The sequence below is a fragment of the Dendrobates tinctorius genome, unplaced genomic scaffold, assembly GCF_039654945.1.
Source record: "Dendrobates tinctorius isolate UK_male_01 unplaced genomic scaffold, ASM3965494v1 ptg000143l, whole genome shotgun sequence".
Classification (NCBI taxonomy): Eukaryota; Metazoa; Chordata; class Amphibia; order Anura; family Dendrobatidae; genus Dendrobates; species Dendrobates tinctorius.
Window position 1 is genome coordinate 5869796 of NW_027361810.1, and position 24454 is coordinate 5894249.

Here is a 24454-nt window from a genome sequence, read left to right on the forward strand (position 1 = left end):
TCATCTGAAACTAGCACTTGGCTAACATCGCCATTCTAGTGATTTTGAGCCATTGATATCACACTTAGAATATGCGGAATTCCCCTCGCTATACCTTCCTCCTGTGTGGGCCTTTGTGTTCTCCCCGATTCTTCCCTATCGTGTCTCGTCATTTGAATATAACAATTTATTCACATAACATGATACAACGTTTCAATACTATTTGTAGCACTATACAGTCCCTTTCAAAATAAGTATACGCTGGCTAATATACTTACATTTTGTTGATTGTTACCTGTTGTGCAACCTCAATTTGATTTTGATGTATGGTGAAACATCAATTGTTTATTAGAACTTCAATAAAAATATACTGAACCATAGATAGGATTAGCACTAGAACTACCGGAGGGGTCATTTTGACCCTTTTGCTATTTCTTTTTCCTATAATTTCTAAAATTTTAACAAATGAGTTCTGACTTTTTGTGACTTTTATTTATTCATGGTTGTGTATATTTTAGGACACAAAAATGAATTGTAACTTTTTCAGGGGCCCGGATTTTACAATTCATACTTATAAGTACTGAAGGGGTCAATTTGACCCCATACATAAAAGTGGTAGTAGGCAAGTCACCTAATATTACAGAGTACAGAAAATCACAGTGCTTCTCCCTAGTTGTAGAGTGTAATTGTATCTTTGCATATCAGGGATGATTCAGCATTTTGTTTTGTCTGAACAGGTTTGATCCATGTCTCTTGTAGCGATTTCTGTCTGCACTTCAGTAGCAAACATTACAGTTGAAGCTACAACTCTGCATGTTTGTACAGAGTCGTTTTATTACTTCGGCGATCTTACAAGTCCCTTTTTGCGACGTATATTTGAAGCATGAGTAAGGAGAGGGGTCTGACAAGTGATGAAATTTTGAAATGTCTTCAGAATTTATCTGAAAATGAGTCAGAAGAAGTGGCCCATCATCCGCAATGTCTGAACCATAAACAAAAGGACAAGAAATCCGCAAGCGTCGAAAATGTGGAGTTGGAAGATGCAACGAAAACAAAACAACTAAAACTTGAGCAAGCTGTAACAAACTAGTTTGTGGAAAATGCACTGGGAAAGTGGAAGAAAGTACTGTTTGTGTTAACTGTTAGACACCGCATGCTATGACCATGTAAAAGGAAAATGCGTGCTGTACTTGATCTTAACAAGTTAAAAGAAATGTTCTTTAATTTGTTGGCAACAAAAAAGTTATTTTTACTCCAGAGTCAGTACTTTTGAATGGGGGTCAAAATGACCCCTAATGGTAGTTATAGGTATTATGAAACATGTGGTAGTTCTAGTGTTAGGGAGATGATTTCTCACAGCTGTACCGGGCAACCTGCAAAGCCGGATGTGGAGCACAACCGAGGGCAGCAGACCAAAATGAAGGAAGCAGAGCCCAGGATACTGGGACAGTGTGTAACACCAACACTATTGAGGAAATTAACTAATCTCTTGGTACATACTTAATCCAGAAAACATTCATCACCAAGGTGCTCACTAAAAAAGACAAGCGTCCTGTAGAGAGTGTGGAGGTGGTGAGATCATGCGCTCACTCGAGAAGACATTCACTAGAGTATATCATGGACTCCACTCATAAGATAGGGGACTATCTCCAAAACCATTCAATAGAAACTCAAATGAATACTCTAGAAATTATTTCCTAAAGAAACTTATAAGTACTTTCTACAAAACCCCTCATTCATCAGCCTCCAATACTATCACAGCCAACCGAAAGACACCACCACCTGTTTCAGTACATACCTAAACCTGATCCTGGAAAGCAAGAACACAACTTGTCTAGAAAGCTGTTATTCAAGAAAAGACAGCTGAATAATTATGTTCCCATTCCATAAGACATCATTCTAGAATGTATCCCCTTTTCTTCACTCCTGTAAATGACTTGAAGGTACTTACTTTCTCTATAAGATACTCAATTTAGAAAACTACTATTTTAGATGGTCCATCCATAAGTAGACACTTCTAAAAAAGTCGCTACTGAACTATCTAGAATGTAATCATTTAAAAAGAAAAATAAATAAATAAAAAAAATTATATATATCCTCAAGTAAGATGTTCCTCTAGAAGGCAGTCCCTAAATTTTTGAAAAGATGTTTCAGAAGATATGTAGAGTATGAGCACAGGAGAGTGATTAGGAAGGCACTTGTATACCCCGTCAAAAGAAACCTACTCAGTGAAAACGCCATACTAATCCAGAAGAAGCAGAATTGTAGGAGATACTTCAGAACCTGGAATCAAAACCATAATCTTGAGGATTTGTGGCCTCTAACCAATGTGTCTCCTCTGATCATAAAAGAATCACATGTGAAAACATGTTCAGATTTGTAGTTTTTACAATTTGAAGAGACATAGACAGGAGACCACTACTCTGGATACTACTTCCTCTAGAACAGGGTTTCCCAACTCCAGTCCTCAAGGCCCAACAACAGATCATGTTTTCAGGATTTCTTAGTATTGCTCAGGTGATAATTGCATCACATGTGCAATACATAGGAAATCCTGAAAACATGATCTGTTGTTGGGCCTTGAGGACTGGAGTTGGGGAACCCTGCTCTAGAAGATATGGTAGAATGAAATGACTGGAAGAAGCTGATAAACCAAGACATGCAAACACCTCCATAATTATTCATAAGACTCATTGTTGTTGACTTCCACAGATTCCTCATCCACCAGTCTCTTTTCATGGATTAAAGTTACCATCACTCATATCCAGAACACGAGACAGAGCCGATACATCGTCGTCACAGATTTTAATTTGACAGTAAAAGCACAAAATGTTCAACCTGTTGCAAAGAGAATAAAATCTAAGAACGTGGTTCAAAATTTCCATCCTAAACCATTGCAACTTGCATAAAGTTATGGAATTTTTCTACAATTTGGCCAAAACATTTGCAAATCATTTCCTAGTAGTCAGATCAAACTCTCCTGAGATCAGCGGATCTAGAATAGAAATGGTGGGAGCTCATCTCAGTTGGCAAAGTTATAAAGCGTCAGCTCGATAACTTTTGGGGGTGTTGTCAAATTTTTAATCCAAATTTATAACTGGGCTGGAACATTTTCTATGGCAGTAAACCGCAGGCAGCAGCAGCCTGTCCCAGACTAGAGCGGACCCATCTACAAGGGCCTTCGTTTCACCACGTACCCCAGTTCTTTAACATTTGGTGCACTTTATCCTTAAATGATGCCATGATTGTAAATGAAGCGTGTGCACAGTGTTACATTTTGGCAAAGTTTATTGATTTGGTATCCAAAATGGTTTTTGTTTTAATTATGGTAGCAATGGGTAAAAAAAAAAAAAAAAAAGAGCCAACAGACAAAACATATATTTTTGTATCATTCTACTACAGCTTAGGCCTTCCATGTAGAAAAGGTGATTACACACAGACATAAAATGCATAGGATCCCACCGACACAGAGATGCAGCAGAGCTCAGTGTGCTATTTACTAGGATTAGTTGTAATGTAATATCAAACTGTGGGATGTGTGGCCACCTGCAAATAAGTTCAGCTCTGCTACATCCTTCGCTTTCTCAGCGCTAGAAGCTAACACTGTATCAGGTGTTATGGTGCGACGCTCCATATTACAATGTGTCCGTATACTCACTGTTATCAGTGGGTGAATACAGTACTAGCCACATTATTACGGAGGAGTGGACGCATTCCCACATGACTACTCCCATCTGCTTATTCAGTGGAGCAATGTATGGCTGGATCCACCAATTGGTCTCGATTTCATGGGTGTTACAATTTTCTCCTGCATCATTGTGTTATGTAACATTAGAATACATTGTTTTCTTCTATTTTCAGCTTGCTTGGACCTTTAAAGGGGTTTTCTTATCTTGTGAAATGGTAAATATTGTAAAGTGTTTGTTAAAAAAAAAACAAAAAACAAAAAAAAACAAGCAACTTTACATTTTACTTCTTATTAAAAATCCTCTCCGTTCTCAAGAACGGAGGGATTTTTAATTCTAGAATTTACATCTCGTTGCTAAGGTAACCGGTCACCTCTGCAGTCTATCAGCGGTGGTTGCACGCGTTTGCAACCTTTTTGCTTTAGTGCCTTTATCACTCTGAAGTCTGCCAGATCTCTGCGCTCTTCTGATGATGCTCTGCCTCTGCTTGCATGCTGCGCTCCGAACTGTCAATCATCAGGAGTGCACCCCCCCTGGAAAACAAGAAGCTGAGATTTTCAGGGAGTGGTGAACTTCAGAAGATGGAACATGAGAACAACCTGGGACTTTACCACTTAATTCATCATTGTGCTATACTTGTGCTCTAGGAATAATGGTATTAATGCCCCATGCGGCATCAAGAGGAAGAATAACATCTCCAGTTACTGCCATTAAACAGAAAACTTCTGAGTAATGTCTTAAAACTATAGAAAAATGAATTGTGCTGTAAACAGGAAGTGACTTGTTACAATCACAAGGGAGTAATCTGAAACAATGTATCACTTCTGAAAAAGGATGAGAGAACAGAAGAGGCTTAATCATGAAGGCCAATGCATTCCGCCTCTCACACAGAATTCCTCAGGCTTTACCTGCTGCAGCTTGACCTTCAGCTCATATAGCTTGGGATAAAACCACTGACTATGGACGCTGTAGACAATATTACGACGTGAAGAGTTAATGTATTCTAACAATGCAGGGGGAGAATTATCTCTTCTGATCAATATTTTATGGTAAAAACTAAAGTGATTTTTGGATATTTCATAAAGCAGCAGCAGATAAAATCCCAAATTCTTGTAAAGGGGAACTGGATTATTCTGCATGTGGAGAAATCAATGTATTACAGTAGTAAAAACGGAATAAATGAATCATCAGCTGAATCTTCTAAGAATGAGAGAAACACAGTCACGAGTCAATGTTTTGCTGTAAAAAGGCAACATACGGAATTGTATGGGCTTTACATGCTGCAACCTGATCCTGAGGACCAGGGAAAATGACCGAATTAAATTCTGGCAGCTGTAAAGGATTTTCACTAATATTTGTGCTGAATTTAGGCAATAATTTGTAAGAAGAATTAGCCTTATATTAGGAAATCCACTTGTGCTAGAAATCTTTATAACTTTTTTTTTTTTACATTAGGAAAGATTGGGGTGAAAAATTTTCAAGAATTTAAGAGCAAGAGCCCTGGACAGGTTTCTTATTTGCTTTCCTGATAGATAAAAATATTAAGAAAGAATTGCGCAGGCTTTACCTGCAGCACACTGATTCTGAGCGCACTCCCTGGAAACCTCGGGAGCATTACCTAGACGAGAAGAAGCTCCACAACAGACGCTGGAGCTCAGTGCCCATTTTATCAAAAACATGTAGGAAACACCTTTGTGCTTATGCTGTATTTCTGCTGACAACCGAGCAGTGACTTGTAACAGTGGAGATTCTCGGACTGCAGACAGAAACGGCTAAACGGGGGACTTCTCACGGGGTCGATTTAACTCTCCCCATGTGGATTTGGTGACTGCAATAACCTCCAGACCAAATGAGTGCAATAGTCATGCTACTACGTCTTTTATCAGGATACGGTCCATATTGCACTTTCGGATGAACCACGGACCAGCACATCAGCTTCCATCACCTCTTTCACTCCTTCTGCTCTCGAGAAGGTTGAGCTGAGGCATCGATTTTCAAGACAAGGCACACGTCTCCCAGATAAGGCCTGCGGGTAACCTCAGACAGTGGTCACTCTCATGACAAACTCTCTGTTAGTACTTGATTGGCTCCTCTGTTCGTGTGATCTGAGATGGCTGAGGATGTGAAAAAAAGTGTAAGCACAGTGATGGTCAGACATGGAGCCCCCATGCCCACCACTGTCCCCAGGCGTAGAATTATTTGCTGTGCCAGCAGTGGTAATGGCCGAGTTATTAGTCTGGGTTGAAGTGCGTTGGTTTGTACGTTGGCTACTTCCTAACTTCTGATCCTCTAAATCCTTAGTCTTGTCATAGTTGAGAACTTTCCATTGTTGGTTCACTGCTTGCCAGCGCTTAAATATCCGAAAAACTGAAGGTCCCTCATGAATAATCAGTCCTGAAAAGAAGCAAAAATAAAGCCATGAATAAATGGACAAGAATGTAAATATAACATAACGTACAGTGTGTGCAACATGTAATGTGTATATAATGTACAGTGTGTGTAACACGTAATGTGTATATAATGTACAGTGTGTGTAACACATAATGTCTATATAGCATACAGTGTGTGCAACATATAATGTGTATATAACGTACAGTGTGTGTAACACGTAATGTGTATATAACGTACAGTGTGTAACACATAATGTCTATATAGCATACAGTGTGTGCAACATATAATGTGTATATAACGTACAGTGTGTGTAACATATGTGTATATAACGTACAGTGTGTGTAACATGTAATGTGTATATAACGTACAGTGTGTGCAACATGTAATGTGTATATAACGTACAGTGTGTGCAACATGTAATGTGTATATAATGTACAGTGTGTGCAACATGTAATGTGTATATAACGTACAGTGTGTGCAACATGTAATGTGTATATAATGTACAGTGTGTGCAACATGTAATGTGTATACAACGTAGTGTGTGCAACATGTAATGTGTATACAACGTACAGTGTGTGCAACATGTAATGTGTATACAACGTACAGTGTGTGTAACATGTAATGTGTATATAACGTACAGTGTGCGCAACATGTAATGTGTATATAACGTACAGTGTGTGCAACATGTAATGTGTATATAACGTATAGTGTGTAACACGTAATGTGCATATAACGTACAGTGTGTGCAACATGTAATGTGCATATAACGTACAGTGTGTAACACGTAATGTGCATATAACGTACAGTGTGCGCAACATGTAATGTGTATATAACGTACAGTGTGTGCAACATGTAATGTGTATATAACGTACAGTGTGTGCAACATGTAATGTGTATATAATGTACAGTGTGTGCAACATGTAATGTGTATACAACGTAGTGTGTGCAACATGTAATGTGTATACAACGTACAGTGTGTGCAACATGTAATGTGTATATAATGTACAGTGTGTGCAACATGTAATGTGTATATAACTTACAGTGTGTGTAACATGTAATGTGTATATAATGTACAGTGTGTGCAACATATAATGTGTATATAATGTACAGTGTGTGTAACATGTAATGTGTATATAACGTACAGTGTGTGTAACATGTAATGTGTATATAACGTACAGTGTGTGCAACATGTAATGTGTATATAACGTATAGTGTGTAACACGTAATGTGCATATAACGTACAGTGTGTGCAACATGTAATGTGCATATAACGTACAGTGTGTAACACGTAATGTGCATATAACGTACAGTGTGCGCAACATGTAATGTGTATATAACGTACAGTGTGTGCAACATGTAATGTGTATATAACGTACAGTGTGTGCAACATGTAATGTGTATATAATGTACAGTGTGTGCAACATGTAATGTGTATACAACGTACAGTGTGTGCAACATGTAATGTGTATATAATGTACAGTGTGTGCAACATGTAATGTGTATATAACGTACAGTGTGTGTAACATGTAATGTGTATATAATGTACAGTGTGTGCAACATATAATGTGTATATAATGTACAGTGTGTGTAACATGTAATGTGTATATAACGTACAGTGTGTGCAACATATAATGTGTATACAACGTACAGTGTGTGCAACACGTAATGTGTATATAACGTACAGTGTGTGTAACACGTAATGTGCATATAACGTACAGTGTGTGCAACATGTAATGTGCATATAACGTACAGTGTGTGCAACATGTAATGTGTATATAACGTACAGTGTGTGCAACATGTAATGTGTATATAACGTATAGTGTGTAACACGTAATGTGCATATAACGTACAGTGTGTGCAACATGTAATGTGTATATAACGTACAGTGTGTGCAACATATAATGTGTATACAACGTACAGTGTGTGCAACACGTAATGTGTATATAACGTACAGTGTGTGTAACACGTAATGTGCATATAATGTACAGTGTGTAACACGTAATGTGTATATAACGTACAGTGTGCGCAACATGTAATGTGTATATAACGTACAGTGTGTGCAACATGTAATGTGTATATAACGTATAGTGTGTAACACGTAATGTGCATATAACGTACAGTGTGTGCAACATGTAATGTGCATATAACGTACAGTGTGTAACACGTAATGTGCATATAACGTACAGTGTGCGCAACATGTAATGTGTATATAACGTACAGTGTGTGCAACATGTAATGTGTATATAACGTACAGTGTGTGCAACATGTAATGTGTATATAATGTACAGTGTGTGCAACATGTAATGTGTATACAACGTACAGTGTGTGCAACATGTAATGTGTATACAACGTACAGTGTGTGCAACATGTAATGTGTATATAACTTACAGTGTGTGCAACATGTAATGTGTATATAACGTACAGTGTGTGCAACATGCAATTATTCTCGACAGCACATCTCCAGCAATGTCTGGCTAATAACCCTCCGTCCTCGGCGCTGGGTCCGGTCTGGCTCTTCCCTCAGGCTCCCGCACAGGATACATCGTAATCATACAACCCATTGAGAAGGCATGAGGACGAGTCGCATCCAAGTCCCTGAATTCATCCATCTGGAGAAATGAGCGGTGGCTTGTTTTTATTTCCTCTCCCGTTCAGTACTTAAAATTAGGTATTGATTTTCTGTGCTGAGATCAGGAAGCGGCTGAATGAGCGATGGAGACAAGGAGCCGCTACAAATAGACTAAGCGTCGAGAGTCACCGCCAGACATAATGCCAAAAATGTGCTATTCAAAAGAAACACCCCAAAAGATGTAGGAACAGTCTGGAGATATTTCATTATAAGGCCTCCTGGTGATTCCTGGATAGGAAAAAGCAGTACTGGTGATATCCATGGCCCATGTGCCATCCGTATGTACGTATGTGACATCCGTGTATCTATTTGGTGTCCATGTGTCACATCCGTGTGCCATCCGTATGTACATATGTGTATGTGACATCCGTGTATCCGTTTGCTGTCCAAGTGCCATCCGCATGTACATATGTGACATCCGTGTATCCGTTTGCTGTCCAAGTGCCATCCGCATGTACATATGTGACATCCGTGTATCTGTTTGATGTCCGTTTCTCACATCGTTGTGCCATCTGTATGTACGTAAGTGACATCCGTGTATCCATTTGCTGTCCATGTGTCACATCCATGTGCCATCCATATGTATGTGACATCTGTGTATCAATGTGCCATCCATGTGACATGTACCGGCGCCTGGGAAGAAGCGGTACAGTTCGCGCTGTTCCCAGGTGCTGACTGCTGAAGCCTGCTCTCATCGTTGTCACCTGGTCATGCTGATCATAGGAATACCAGGTGACAATGATGAAAGCTGCATTCAGCAGCCAGCACCTGGGAACAGCGCGAACTGTACCGCTTCTTCCCAGGCGCCGTTATGTGTTACACTGATGATTATCAGTGTGCACATGTGAGACATGCATTTAGTCCGTGGTGTGCAAAAAAAGCTGACACATCTGCCGGTTTTTCACACAGACACACGGTCCGTGGGAAAACCTGACGTGCTCACCACCACTGAAATCAATGGGTGTGCGTGTGTCCATATTTGGGGTCCTTAAAAAACGTACCGCATATGGAAAAAAAAACCTGACATGTGAAGGGGGGCCTAAAGGGGATTATGGAGGTGGAGAAAAGCCTTCCAACATAAGATTAAACTTTTCATCTGATTGCGGGAGACCATCTCTCCATATGGCATAGAGAACTCCCTTAAAAAAAAAAACAACATATTTCTCCAAGTTCATGGACTCTATTATGAGAGAGTTAAGGATATCTTCATAAGATCGGGGGGTAGAAACCTAAAACACTGAAAGCAGACAACTGTAGTAGAAGGAGCAAGATACCCATCTATGGTAGGAAAAAGCAGCCAGATGCCCAACTACGGTAAGAGAAAGGAGTCTCTCTCTCTCTCTCTCTCTCTCTCTCTCCTCATCCCGGCCAGCGTTTCCTTTAAATTTCCTGATTTTCAGGATCCGTCTCAAAACGGATCCTGTGCCATCCGTTCACATCAGCTAACAACGGATCCGCTTGTCTGACTTTTTGGCGGATTTCATGCAAAAAACTGAAGTGTGAAAGAGGACTTACCCAACTACGGTAGGATAAAGGAGCTAGATACCCAACTACGGTAGGGGAAAGGAGCTAGGTTCCAACTATGGTAAGAGGAAGGATCTAGATACCCAACTACGGTAGGGGAAATGAGCTAGATACCAAACTACAGTAGAAGAAAGGAGATAGCTACCCAACTATAGTAGGGTAAAGGATCCAGATACCCAACTGCAGTAAGAGAAAGGAGCTAGATACCCAAATACGGTAGGAGGAAGGAGCTAGATACTCATTTATGGTAGGATAAAGGAGCCAGATACCCAACTATGGAAGGAGAAAAAAGCTAGATATCCAAATACGGTAGGAGATAGGAGATAGATACCCAACTACGGTACGATAAAGGAGCTAGATACCCAACTGCAGTAGGAGAAAAGAGTTAGATACCCAACTATAGTTAGAGAAAGGAGCTAGATACGCAACTACAGTTGGAGAAAGGAACTAAATTCCAACTACGGTAGGAGAAAAGAGCTAGATATCCAACTATGGTATGAAAAAAAGAGCTAGATACCCAACTATGGTATGAGAAAAGAGATAGATACCCAACTACGGCAGGAGAAAAGAGCTAGATACCCAACTACGGTAGGAGAAAGGAGCTACATACTCAACTACGGTAGGAGAAAGGAGCTAGATACCCAACTACGGTAGGAGAAAGGAGCTAGATACCCAACTACGGTAGGGGAAAGGAGCTAGATGCCCAACTATGGTAGGAGAAAGGAGCTAGATACCAAACTACGGTAGGGGAAAGGAGCTAGATACCCAACTACAGTAGGGGAAAGGAGCTAGATACCCAACTACGGTAGGGGAAAGAAGCTAGGTACCCAATTACGGTTGGGGAAAGGAGCTAGGTTCCAACTACGGTAAGAGGAAGGATCTAGATACCCAACTACGGTAGGGGAAATGAGCTAGATACCAAACTACAGTAGAAGAAAGGAGATAGCTACCCAACTATAGTAGGGTAAAGGAGCCAGATACCCAACTGCGGTAGGAGAAAGGAGCTAGATACCCAAATACGGTAGGAGGAAGGAGCTAGATACTCATTTATGGTAGGATAAAGGAGCCAGATACCCAACTATGGAAGGAGAAAAAAGCTAGATATCCAAATACGGTAGGAGATAGGAGATAGATACCCAACTACGGTACGATAAAGGAGCTAGATACCCAACTGCAGTAGGAGAAAAGAGCTAGATACCAAGCTATAGTTAGAGAAAGGAGCTAGATACACAACTACAGTTGGAGAAAGGAACTAAATTCCAACTACGGTAGGAGAAAAGAGCTAGATATCCAACTATGGTATGAAAAAAAGAGCTAGATACCCAACTATGGTATGAGAAAAGAGCTAGATACCCAACTACGGTAGGAGAAAAGAGCTAGATACCCAACTACGGTAGGACAAAGGAGCTAGATACTCAACTATGGTAGGAGAAAGGAGCTAGATACCCAACTATGGTAGGGGAAAGGAGCTAGATGCCCAACTATGGTAGGAGAAAGGAGCTAGATACCCAACTATGGTAGGATAAAGGAGCTAGCTACCCAACTACGGTAGGGGAAAGGAGCTATATGCCCAACTACGGTAGGAGAAAGGAGCTAGATACCCAACTACGGTAGGGGAAAGGAGCTAGATACCAAACTACGGTAGGAGAAAGGAGCTAGATACCCAACTACTGTAGGATAAAGGAGCTAGCTACCCAACTACGGTAGGGGAAAGGAGCTAGATACCAAACTACGGTAGGGGAAAGGAGCTAGATACCCAACTACAGTAGGGGAAAGGAGCTAGATACCCAAATACGGTAGGGGAAAGGAGCTAGGTACCCAACTATGGTTGGGGAAAGGAGCTACATATCCAACTACGGTAGGGGAAAGGAGCTAGATACCCAACTACGGTAGGAGAAAAGAGCTAGATAACCAACTATGGTAGGAGAAAGAAGTTAGGTACACAAGAGCCAAAGTATTTATCAATGAGGTTAGAGGTAGATGATCATGAGAGAACTGTAGAGTTCAATGAGATTGGAAGTAGATATATATAAAAATGAAAGTATTCCACTATATGATTGGATTTAGACAACTGTGAGAGCTGAAGGCTTCTCACACAATCAACCAGTCTCCTAATTTGCACTCTCAACGAACTCAATACAAATGAAGATTCTGCTTTGGTTTTATAACCAATCATGGGCAGGGACTCTATAAAGAGTCTGTACTGATGAACACGAACAGGGGGGCACTACAGACCCTTTTTTCTTCATCTCCAATGCTATTTGCATTCAGGAGGTAAATATTTATGAGGTTGGAGGTAAATTCCTAAAACCATAATCTAAAGAAACCCACAATGCAGAGACATGAGGCATAACATACCATTCCCTACACCTACTAAGTGATTTGTTTTCCGAATCTGATTTATTCTTGTACATCGTATGCAATTTTCAATAAATTCCACTGCAAACAATGAGAATCTGAAGCTGCGTTCCCCGAGGTCCACACCGCAAATATTACACAAGAATCTAATATCCTGAGATCACATGTAAGGTCAGCGTAATATTATATGTAATGTACTGCAGTATCCAGCCTAGAAAAACACACCGAGACAACACAGAAAGAAAGACCTATCTATGTACAAACCAAAGAATACAGCAGCCTCTGAGTGCGAAGATGTACAAACATTGAATATATGAACTATAAAGTGCATTACTGCTACACAGACTAGACTTGTACAACTTATGCAGTGAAGCTACTTAGCGCACAACTGGACATTTCTTGACAGCCACAAGCCGTGACAAGGCGCAGCTTCTCTGTTCGGACCTTAATCCTGATATATATCAGACATATCTATCCCAGGCTAACAGCTACAAATATAAAAGGCAGGATCCAGCACTAATTAGAAACATCCATAGGAAGCTGGCTGTTACACCACTCCCTAGTTGCTAAAATTCCAGTGCATAGCCATCTCTCGGAGACTTTTAAATTACAGAGAGGCACTAGACAGGGATGTCCGTTGTCGCCCTTTCTCTTTGCCCTGGTCATTGAATCCTTGGCGTGTCACCTAAGGGAGTCAAGAGATATTACTGTGCTTAAATGTGGAGAAAGAGAGAAGCGGGTGAGTCTCTATGCAGATGATATGCTGCTTTTTATAGTCAGCATCCTCAATTAGTCCAATAATGTCAATCATAACAGACTTCGGAAGGTTGACAGGTTTATCAATTAATTGGAATAAATCTGCCTGATGCCAGTACATCCTCTGCCCCATTTTCTATAGTAGAACAATCTCAGTTACAAATTGTAGACAAGTTTAAATATGTATAAAATACTCTGTCTCCAAACACAGACAGCCACCTCATGTCCTCTCCCACCATCTCTGCTCCTCCTCACTGCCGGTGATATCTCCCCCAATCCTGGTCCTCCTCACCACATCCCCACAGTCACTTCTACCTCTCATCCACGGCTCTATCACAAATTTGCGCAACCTATCTAACCTTATACCCATTCGCCAATCACCCGCTTCTCCAGTCCATCTAACAGGAGCTCTGTGGAACGCTCGCTCTGTCTGCAACAAGCTTTCCTACATCCATGATCTTTTCATTACTAACAAACTTTCCTTCCTCGCCATCACCGAAACCTGGCTCACCCCCTCTGACACAGCCTCTCCAGCTGCACTTTCTCATGGTGGATTCCACCTATCCCACACCTCACACCCCAGCGAAAACCATGGTGGAGTTGGTTTTCTCCTGTCAGATAACTGCTCCTTCACCCAAATTCCAATGCCACCCTCCTTTACTCTCCCTTCATTTGAGGTGCACTCCGTGCGCATCTACTCTCCCTCCAACTGGCTGTCATTTACCATCCCCCAGGGCTAGCCACCACCTTCTTCGACCACTTCACCACTTGACTACTTAATTTCCTTTCCACTGACATCCCCACTATCGTCATGGGTGACTTCAACTTCCCATTGATGCTTCCCTCTCAGCTGCCACTAAACTTCTATCTCTCACTTCCTCCTTCAGCCTCGCTCAATGGTATTCTGCAGCCACTCACAAAGATGGCCACACACTGGACCTCATCTTCACCCTCCTCTGCTCCCTATTTAACCTCTCTAACTCACCTCTACCGCTTTCTGACCTCAACCTACTTACATTCTCTTCCCTCTCCTCTCCGGTGCACAATCCCCACTCCACAAACTTGCACACTCTCGCAGAAATCTGAAACATCTTGATCTACACTCACTCTCTGAATCCCTTCTCCCTCCTGCAGACATAAGCTCCTTACACAATGCAGATGCTGCTGCCGCTTTATATAACACCACAGCAGATGCAGTTCTTGAATCAGTCGCCCCCCTCTCACACAACCCTGGCACACCAGCCTGACTAAAGAACTGAGGCGGGCGTCCAGGGTTGCTGAGCGGAGATGGAAAAAGTCCCATTTCAATAAGCACTTCATCATATTCAAACAGTCTCTCACTACTTTCAAGTCCATACTCAATGCAGCAAAACAAACCTACTTCTCATCTCTCATATCTTTCCAATATCACAACCTTAAACAGTTATTCAACACTTTCAATTATCTCCTCCATCCCTCAACACCTCCTCTATCTCCTCTCAGCTGAAGACTTTGCCTCATTCTTCAAGCAGATGATTGATAACATCAGACAGACTTTTTGCCTAAAGTCCCCACAGCTCCTTCTCATAACTACTTAGCCCTCCTCCTCCTCCAAAACCAGCTTCTTCGCCTTTACGAAAGATAAACTTTACTCTGTACTCCCAAATAACATCTCACCACCTGTGCACTTGACCGGATGCCGTCCCACCTCATGGCAAACCTCACCCCAGTCTTCATCCCAACACTAACCCAGCTCTTCAACCTGTCACTAACAACTAGTGTCTTGTCTCTTCCTTCAAACATGCCTCGATCACACCCATCCTCAAAATACCCTCTCTTGATCCATCCCCTGTGTCTAGCTATCACCCCATATCACTTCTCCCTATGCCTCAAAACTACTGGAACAACATATCCATTTTGAACTGTCCTCCCACCTCTCCTCTTGCTCCCTCTTTGACCTCTTACAATATGGATTCCGACGGCATAATTCCACTGAAACTGCCCTGACTAAAATCATCAATGACTTAATAACTACCAAATACAAGAGACAGTACTCTATCATCCTCCTCCTGGACCTCTCCTCTGCCTTCTACACTATTCTGTCCTGCTCCTCCTGAACCTGTCCTCTGCCTTCCACACTACTCTGTCCTCCTCCTCCTGGACCTCTCCTCTGCCTTCTACACTACTATGTCCTCCTCCTCCTCCTGGACCTGTCCTCTGCCTTCTACACTATTCTGTCCTCCTTCTTCTGGACCTGTCCTCTGCCTTCCACACTACTCTGTCCTCCTCCTCCTGGACCTGTCCTCTGCCTTCTACACTATTCTGTCCTGCTCCTCCTGGACCTGTTCTCTGCCTTTCACACTACTCTGTCCTCCTCCTCCTGGACCTGTCCTCTGCCTTCTACACTATTCTGTCCTGCTCCTCCTGGACCTATCCTCCGCCTTCTACACTACTGTCCTCCTTCTCCTGGACCTGTCCTCTGCCTTCTACACTATTCTGTCCTGCTCCTCCTGGACCTGTCCTCTGCCTTCCACAATACTCTGTCCTCCTCCTGGACCTCTCCTCTGCCTTCTACACTACTCTGTCCTCCTCCTCCTGGACCTCTCCTCTGCCTTCTAGACTACTCTGTCCTCCTGCTCCTGGACCTCTCCTCTGCCTTCTACACTACTCTGTCCTCCTCCTCCTGGACCTCTCCTCTGCCTTCTACACTACTCTGTCCTCCTTCTCCTGGACCTGTCCTCTCCTTTTGACACAGTGGAGCACTCCCTCTTACTACAGACCCTCTTAACTCTTGACATCACAGACTTGGCCATATCTTGGATCTAATAATACCTAACAGATCGGACATTCAGCGTCTCCCACATCACCTCCTCACCACGCCCCCTATCTGTCAGTGTCCCCCAATGTTCAGTTCTACTCCTGCTCTTCCCATTTACACCTTCGGCCTCGGACAGCTCAGTGTCCCACGGCTTTCAGGATCACCTCTATGCTGAAGGCACACAGATCTAGCTCTCTGCACCCGATATCACCTCCTTACTGACCAGAATCCGACAATGTCTGTCCACTATTCTTTCTTCTTTGCTAGACTTGTAAAACTTAACATGGATAAAACAGAATTCATCATCTTTCCCAACTCACTCAGCCCCCCAAACAGACCTGTCCATCAAAGTCAATGGCTGCTCACTCTCCTCAGTCCTGCAAGCTTGCAGACTCAGGGCAACCCTTGACATTCATCTCTCCCTCAAACCACAGATCCAAGCCCTTTCCACTTCTTGCCAACTCCAACTCAAAAATATTTCCTGGATCCGCACATTCTTCACCCAAGACTCTGCAAAAACTCTAGTGCATGCCCTCATCATCTCTCGCACCCCTACAATCTATCCTAAACTCCGCTGCTAATCCACCTGCCACTATTCCCCGGCCTCTTCCCTCTGTCAATTCCTGCACTGGCTCCGCATTACCCAGAGACTCCAGTTAAAAACCCTAACTACGACATACAAAGCCATCCACAACCTGAGTCCTCCATACATCTGTGACCTCATCTCCCGGTACTTTCCTGCACGCAACCTCCGATCCTCACAAGATCTCCTTCTCTACTCCCCTCTCATCTCCTCTTCCCACAATCACATACACGATTTCTCCAGCACATCCCCTCTTAGATCGGTTGTTAGATAAATGTAGTACTAAAGTGACTGCATGGTCCAAACTCCAGCTATCAGTGATAGGTAGAGGAAATCTTATCAAGATGATCCTTATGCCACAATTGTTATATGTGCTACCTAACGCTCCTTGTTGGCTTCCTCACCCTATATGTTGTAAAGTACAAACCATGTTCAGGGAATTACTACGGCATAAACAGCATGCTCAAATAAAAAAACGACAAACTCTCCAACGTAATAAGGATGAGGGTGGACTGGCCATTCCTGATCCATGGCTGTACTTTATCGCATCCCAACACCTCCATGGATGGGGAGGTAGAGATGACACGGGCAGGTCAGGTGCTCTTATTTTACAGAATATGAACTGGGCCTCACTTCTGTGTCTTCTGGAGCCTGGGATTTCTCCCGGAGGGAATCCGCTTACTGCCACATTGTCGTTAGTGTATAAAGTGTGGGACAGAGAAAAGAAACTTATGGGATTCACCAAATACACACCACAATGGCGTAATCCCAATCTGGGATACTGGAGAAAGACGGACATGTCTCTATGAGTTTTGCATGGACACACTCGGTGAAAAAATGCAGATAAGTGAACAGCTGCATTGACTGTAGCGGGTACGTTTTGTATCCGTATAAAACATGAATAGAACACGCGCATGCAACACAAATGTCTGAATGAGGCCTTAACCCGATGAGAAAAGATCAGTCAGGTATTGAGGCAGCCACCACCTCCTATCGTAAACTACAAAATACTAATCAGCCCCGCCGAAAATAAAGCCAATCTATCATCTATCTATCTATCTATCTATCTATCTACAGTTGTGGCCAAAAGTATTGACACCCCTGCAATTCTGTCAGATAATACTCAGTTTCTTCCTGAAAATGATTGCAATCACAAATTTTTTGGTATTATTATCTTCATTTAATTTGTCTTAAATGAAAAAACACAAAATAGAATGAAGCAAAAAGCAAAACATTGATCATTTCACACAAAACTCCAAAAATGGGCCAGACAAAAGTATTGGCACCCTCAGCCTAATACTTGGTTGCACAACCTTTAGCCAAAATAACTGCGACCAACCGCTTCCGGTAACCATCAATGAGTTTCTTACAATGCTCTGCTGCTCTGCTGGAATTTTAGACCATTCTTCTTTGGCAAACTGCTCCAGGTCCCTGATATTTGAAGGGTGCCTTCTCCAAACTGCCATTTTTAGATCTCTCCACAGGTGTTCTATGGGATTCAGGTCTGGACTCATTGCTGGCCACCTTAGAAGTCTCCAGGGCTTTCTCTCAAACCATTTTCTAGTGCTTTTTGCAGTGTGTTTTGGGTCATTGTCCTGCTGGAAGACCCAGGATCTCTGAGGGAGACCCAGCTTTCTCACACTGGGCCCTACATTATGCTGCAAAATTTATTGGTAGTCTTTAGACTTCATAATGCCATGCACATGGTCAAGCAGTCCAGTGCCAGAGGCAGCAAAGCAACCCCAAAACATCAGGGAACCTCCGCCATGTTTGACTGTAGGGACCGTGTTCTTTTCTTTGAATGCCTCTTTTTTTCTCCTGTAAACTCTATGTTGATGCCTTTGCCCAAAATGTTTTAGGCTTTTTCAGGTAAGTTTTGGCAAACTCCAGCCTGGCTTTTTTATGTCTCGGGGTAAGAAGTGGGGTCTTCCTGTGTCTCCTACCATACAGTCCCTTTTCATTCAGACGCCAACGGATAGTACGGGTTGACACTGTTGTACCCTCGGACTGCAGGGCAGCTTGAACTTGTTTGGATGTTAGTCGAGGTTCTTTATCCAACATCCGCACAATCTTGCATTGAAATCTCTTGTCAATTTTTCTTTTCCGTCCACATCTAGGGAGGTTAGCCACAGTGCCATGGGCTTTACACTTCTTGATGACACTGCGCACGGTAGACACAGGAACATTCAGGTCTTTGGAGATGGACTTGTAGCCTTGAGATTGCTCATGCTTCCTCACAATTTGTTTTCTGAAGTCCTCAGACAGTTCTTTGGTCTTCTTTCTTTTCTCCATGCTCAATGTGGTACACACAAGGACACAGGACAGAGGTTGAGTCAACTTTAATCCATGTCAACTGGCTGCAAGTGTGATTTAGTTATTGCCAACACCTGTTAGGTGCCACAGGTAAGTTACAGGTGCTGTTAATTACACAAATTAGAGAAGCATCACATGATTTTTCGAACAGTGCCAATACTTTAGTCCACCCTCTTTTTTATGTTTGGTGTGGAATTATATCCAATTTGGCTTTAGGACAATTCTTTTTGTGTTTTTTCATTTAAGACAAATTAAATGAAGATAATAATAACAAAGAATTTGTGTTTGCAATCATTTTCAGGAAGAAACTGAGTATTATCTGACAGAATTGCAGGGGTGTCAATACTTTTGGCCACAACTGTATCTATCCTCTATCATCTATCCTCCATCCTCTATCTATCCTCCATCCTCTATCCTCTATCTATCCTCTATCATCTATCTATCTATCATCTATCTATTCCATATTTCTCTTTCTCATGTACATCTATCCAGCTTTAGTATAAGCATTGTTTATTTCCAAGTCTTTTTCATTGGATGTTTTTACATTCTTGGCTTATTGTTACTAACAATTGTTACAATACTTCATTGATACATTGTATCTGTACTGCGTGTTCTGATCCACATATGAAGTCCTATGTCGGCGGTTTTCGTGGAGACGGACGCTGGTGACCTCTCTCCAGCTATTAGGGCTACGTGGCTCCAGGCCGTCAGCACCAGCCACAAGTCATCAGAAGCTCAGAATTGCTGTCGCTGGGAAAGACGAATGTGAGTGACAGATATGATCCGGAGAAGTGAAGCAGGTGAGAGGGAAGATAACAGAAAGTGAAGGAATCAGGTCACCAGTTCCGCTGCACGGACCAAACACTGACACATCCGCCAGCTTCTCCTGAGCTTACACTCTACCGGTGGAGACGTCACTGCCGCATGCAACCAGCGCCAACGTGTCCGGCCTCGAGAATGTAACTCGAAATTATAGTTTAATGTCCATCCAGAAAACTGTCGGCAAAGTCCAGAAAACAACCATCTGTGGGAGGAGCTAGAACAGGCCCAGCCCCTTTGATTGATCGGATCACAGGATTATCTTGACGGAATCAGCACACACTTGACAAGCCATAACCTTCACCCAATCACTTCACATGTACTCAGACTATATACCACCCGTATACATCAGAGGTCTCTGACCTGCATCTCTCCTGTGACAATTCCCAGACAATGGCTTTCTGGGCATGCTGGGAGTTATAGTTATACAACGGATGCAGAATCACTGGTTGGAGGCCGCTGATATACATGATAGCATGTACGCCATTCCATAGTGAGATCAGCAAATCAGCTCCACACACTTGTCAAGGCACCTCCTCTCGGACTCCGTACAGTAGTTCCTAATGATCTTCTCCTTCTCACTGATCATTTAGTTACTTGTGGTTTATAATCATTCCATCATCACAGCTCCATGTACTGACTGTTTCAGGTGTAATTGCGAACAATCAGGGCTGCAGTATAAAGCATGGTGGAGAATATCAGAAGACTCACCTATTATTGAGACAGGATGTGAATTTTTAATTGCCTAAGACTCCAATAAACAATAGATCTAAACTGGAACCACTGAGCATAGCTGGTCCATAACTGAGCAGAGCTGAACATAAGCCAGCCGTGCGGACAATCATGGGGTGGTGACCTGCTCCTGGACACATGGGTGTAACGATAGTGCCCGCTCACTCAGCATTATGAATACTCGCTGGTATTAATAACCTGGGTGACGGCTTTTTGAAAAGACAATTTCCAGAGCTGCATTCAAAATTCTGCTGTTTTCTGCACAAAATGTTTCTACAGTACATCTGTATTCACAGGGCAACTAGGATCAACAGGATCACATTGACTCACTGAGAGCCACAAAGCAATGCAGATAGGGAACAGAAAGCCAGAAGAATTAAGAATACTGCTCAGTTTGTCACAAGAGTAAAATATAAGTAAAAGATAAGCAGAATATCTGCACATCGTTATATAAAAGAGCAGAAAGGTGCCGAACTGCAGTATAGAAGTAATCTTTGATATTCTCATCATTTGTCAGGGATCCTTCAGGATCCATCATGAATATATAAATGGACCAGCAGTTTGTAAAGAAGTGTACAAAATAGGAAAATTGAACTGCTCTCTATAGTGAAGACTATCAGGATGTGTAAGGGATTCATTAGCAAACCATTAACTAAAAGAATGTGAGTGCAGCTCTGGAGAATATTACAGGAGGTAAGTCAGGATCAGTAATGTAATGTATGTACACAGTGACAGCACTGGCAGAATAGTGAGTGCAGCTCTGGGGTATAATACAGGATGTAACTCAGGATCAGTAATGTAATGTATGTACACAGTGACTGCACCAGCAGAATAGTGAGTGCAGCTCTGGGGTATAATACAGGAGGTAACTCAGGATCAGTAATGTAATGTATGTACACAGTGACTGCACCAGCAGAATAGTGAGTGCAGCTCTGGGGTATAATACAGGATGTAACTCAGGATCAGTAATGTAATGTATGTACACAGTGACTGCACCAGCAGAATAGAGAGTGCAGCTCTAGGGCATAATACAGGATGTAACTCAGGATCAGTAATGTAATGTATGTACACAGTGACTGCACCAGCAGAATAGTGAGTGCAGCTCTGGGGTATAATACAGGATGTAACTCAGGATCAGTAATGTAATGTATGTACACAGTGACTGCACCAGCAGAATAGTGAGTGCAGCTCTGGGGTATAATACAGGATGTAACTCAGGATCAGTAATGTAATATATGTACACAGTGACTGCACCAGCAGAATAGTGATTGCAGCTCTGGAGTATAATACAGGATGTAACTCAGGATCAGTAATGTAATGTATGTACACAGTGACTGCACCAGCAGAATAGTGAGTGCAGCTCTGGAGTATAATACAGGATGTAACTCAGGATCAGTAATGTAATGTATGTACACAGTGACTACACCAGCAGAATAATGAGTGCAGCTCTCGAGGATAATACAGGATGTAACTCAGGAAGACTCTGGAATTTAGTTTTACATCTAATAAAACAGCATTTGCTCAGAAACAACTTCCTGACAGTCACTTGCATAGACTCATTCAGATGCACCTGACTTGCCTCCTAATACGACCTTCCACTATTGAGCTATCAACATCTGTCTTGTCTCCAGCTCGAGTCGCATCACTTGAGTTTGGCATAGGACTCGGCTGCTGAGCAGCTGGAGAATGATCTTCAGCTCTGAAGTCCAGGCAGGAGGGGGCTCCATTGTAAGACTTCTGTGACTTGTATGTTGCGCTCTGGCATTCTGCCCTCGCTCTGTGCAGTAGAGCAGCAGGTCGGGATTTGATCCTGCAGAATGTCTTGGAGCTTGCTGGGCTATTCTCTGCGCAGAGAGCGACTGCTCTGCATGAGAATGGCATTGATTTGGATACAAGTGAGCGGAGCGTTCAGATGTTTTGGGCAGAGATGTGATGGTTTCATGGCTGGCAGGAGGCAAATGTAATTAGAGCAGAGGACGGAAAGATCAAATCACAGTCGTTCTCTGCCTTATAGCCCCATAAAAAGGAGAGGGGATACATAAAGATTCATCACATGTAACAAGAAATATGTACAGCTGGTATAACCTGGGCATCTCCTGTATATAATTATATATGTACAGCTGGTATAACCTGGGCATGTCCTGTATATAATTATACATGTACAGCTGGTATAACCTGGGCATCTCCTGTATATAATTATATATGTACAGCCGGTATAACCTGGGCATCTCCTGTATATAATTATTTATGTACAGCTGGTATAACCTGGGTATCTCCTGTATATAATTATATATGTACAGCTGGTATAACCTAGCTCAACTCACCTGCATTTCTCCCCAGCAGAGCTTGTAATACGTAAGAGATACAGAGTTTGATGCCTGCTGCTGACAGATCAGTAACATAAAACTGCAAATGATGCTCTATTGATGCATATGACAAATGATTATCTTCTCCATATGCATTATCACAGCAGCATTTGCAGTTTTTCTTCATTGATCTGTGAGAAGCAGGCATCAAACACAGCTCAGCTCTGCACTGCCTAGTTATGACAAGCTGTGTTATGGAGTAGTGCAGGAGAACTGAACTCTACTAGAAGCTGTTAATAATAAACGCTCTGCCGTAACACTGATGTAGAAACAGTAGATAAAATTGGTCTGTCAGGGTTCCGGCAGAGAGTACGAGAGGCATATACTTAGATTAGCTGGATGATAACTAAGAGATATGGGCCTTTTCTGGAGGAGAGAGGGACCTGCAACACTGAGGAGAAGCAAGTGCTGCTGGGAAATGTAGTTTTAGCAGAAATAAATAGCACTGCCCACTTAGTGCTATGAAGCTGGATGCACCACGGAGCCCATAGAGATGAATAAGTTACATGAAATAATGTTCTGTTGGGCTTAGTCTGTAAATTAACCGTAAGGCCGGAATCACACACAGCGAGATACGGCCGAGTCTCGCAGGTTAAAACCAAGCTCTGGCGCCGGCACTCCGGAGCGGAGCGTGCAGCCGCACAGCAATACATGGAGCTGCACGCTCCGCTCCGGAGTGCCGGTACCAGAGCTTGGTTTTAACCTGCGAGACTCGGCCGTATCTCGCTGTAGTGTGACTCCGGCCTAAGTCTGCATTTACTCCCTGTAGACTGTGAGCCCTCGCGGGCAGGGTCCCCTCTCCTTATGTACTTGTGTGTCCCTTGTCTTACACATGTTTATTGTACCTGTCTATATTTCCCCTTTTCACATGTAAAGCGCCATGGAATAAATGGTGCTATATAAATGCATAATATTATTAATAATAATAATAATAATAATACTGTGCTTTTAGAATTGTATCACCATCGTAACTGTCCTCTGCTGCCAGACTGACACGTTTCACCTGCACTGATAAATTGTATCAGCTGCAGTCTACACTGAATGTATGGAGAACGCACCCACTCACTGACAGCAAGCAGAGGTATTGAAAACTGGGAGACAATGAGATGCAAAGTGCATAGGAAAGTTAGAGAACTTCTCAGTCTACAGAGATGAGGCTTTATTCTCGCCATTCTGAGATGTCATCGTCTGTCATCCGTCCTGGCGCTCTCGGAGGTCGGGTAATATGTAATTGGGTGCTAATGTGTCTGTACAGCGCTGTCAGCAGGCGCACGGCTGTCAGCGGCACGAGGCGCCTCACAGAGCTGTCACCCGATCAGATCTCTCCTGCACCCTGGAAGCAGAGGCCGCGCTGTCATCAGGTGGATGGGGCTGCTGCGGAGATTGTGCGGGTGACTCACGGGGACACGTCAGGACATCAGCGCCGATGGAAACGAAACGGCAGGAAATGTTCCAGAAAATAGAAAGAAGAAATTCTGCAAATCTGCTGCAGCGTCTGGTATCTCAGATTGACACCTCGGA

General features: G+C 42.7%; 1 protein-coding gene across 1 annotated transcript in view; it reads right to left on the reverse strand.

The window, feature by feature from the left end:
- Positions 1-2769: 2769 nt before the first annotated feature.
- MARCHF4 (membrane associated ring-CH-type finger 4) overlaps positions 2770-24454 on the reverse strand; it is a 114586-nt gene continuing 92901 nt past the window's right edge. Inside the window, exon 4 of the mRNA XM_073545356.1 lies at positions 2770-6059. Coding sequence (XP_073401457.1) covers positions 5704-6059 — 356 coding nt within the window. The 3' untranslated portion in view covers positions 2770-5703. The remainder of the gene's footprint in view (positions 6060-24454) is intronic.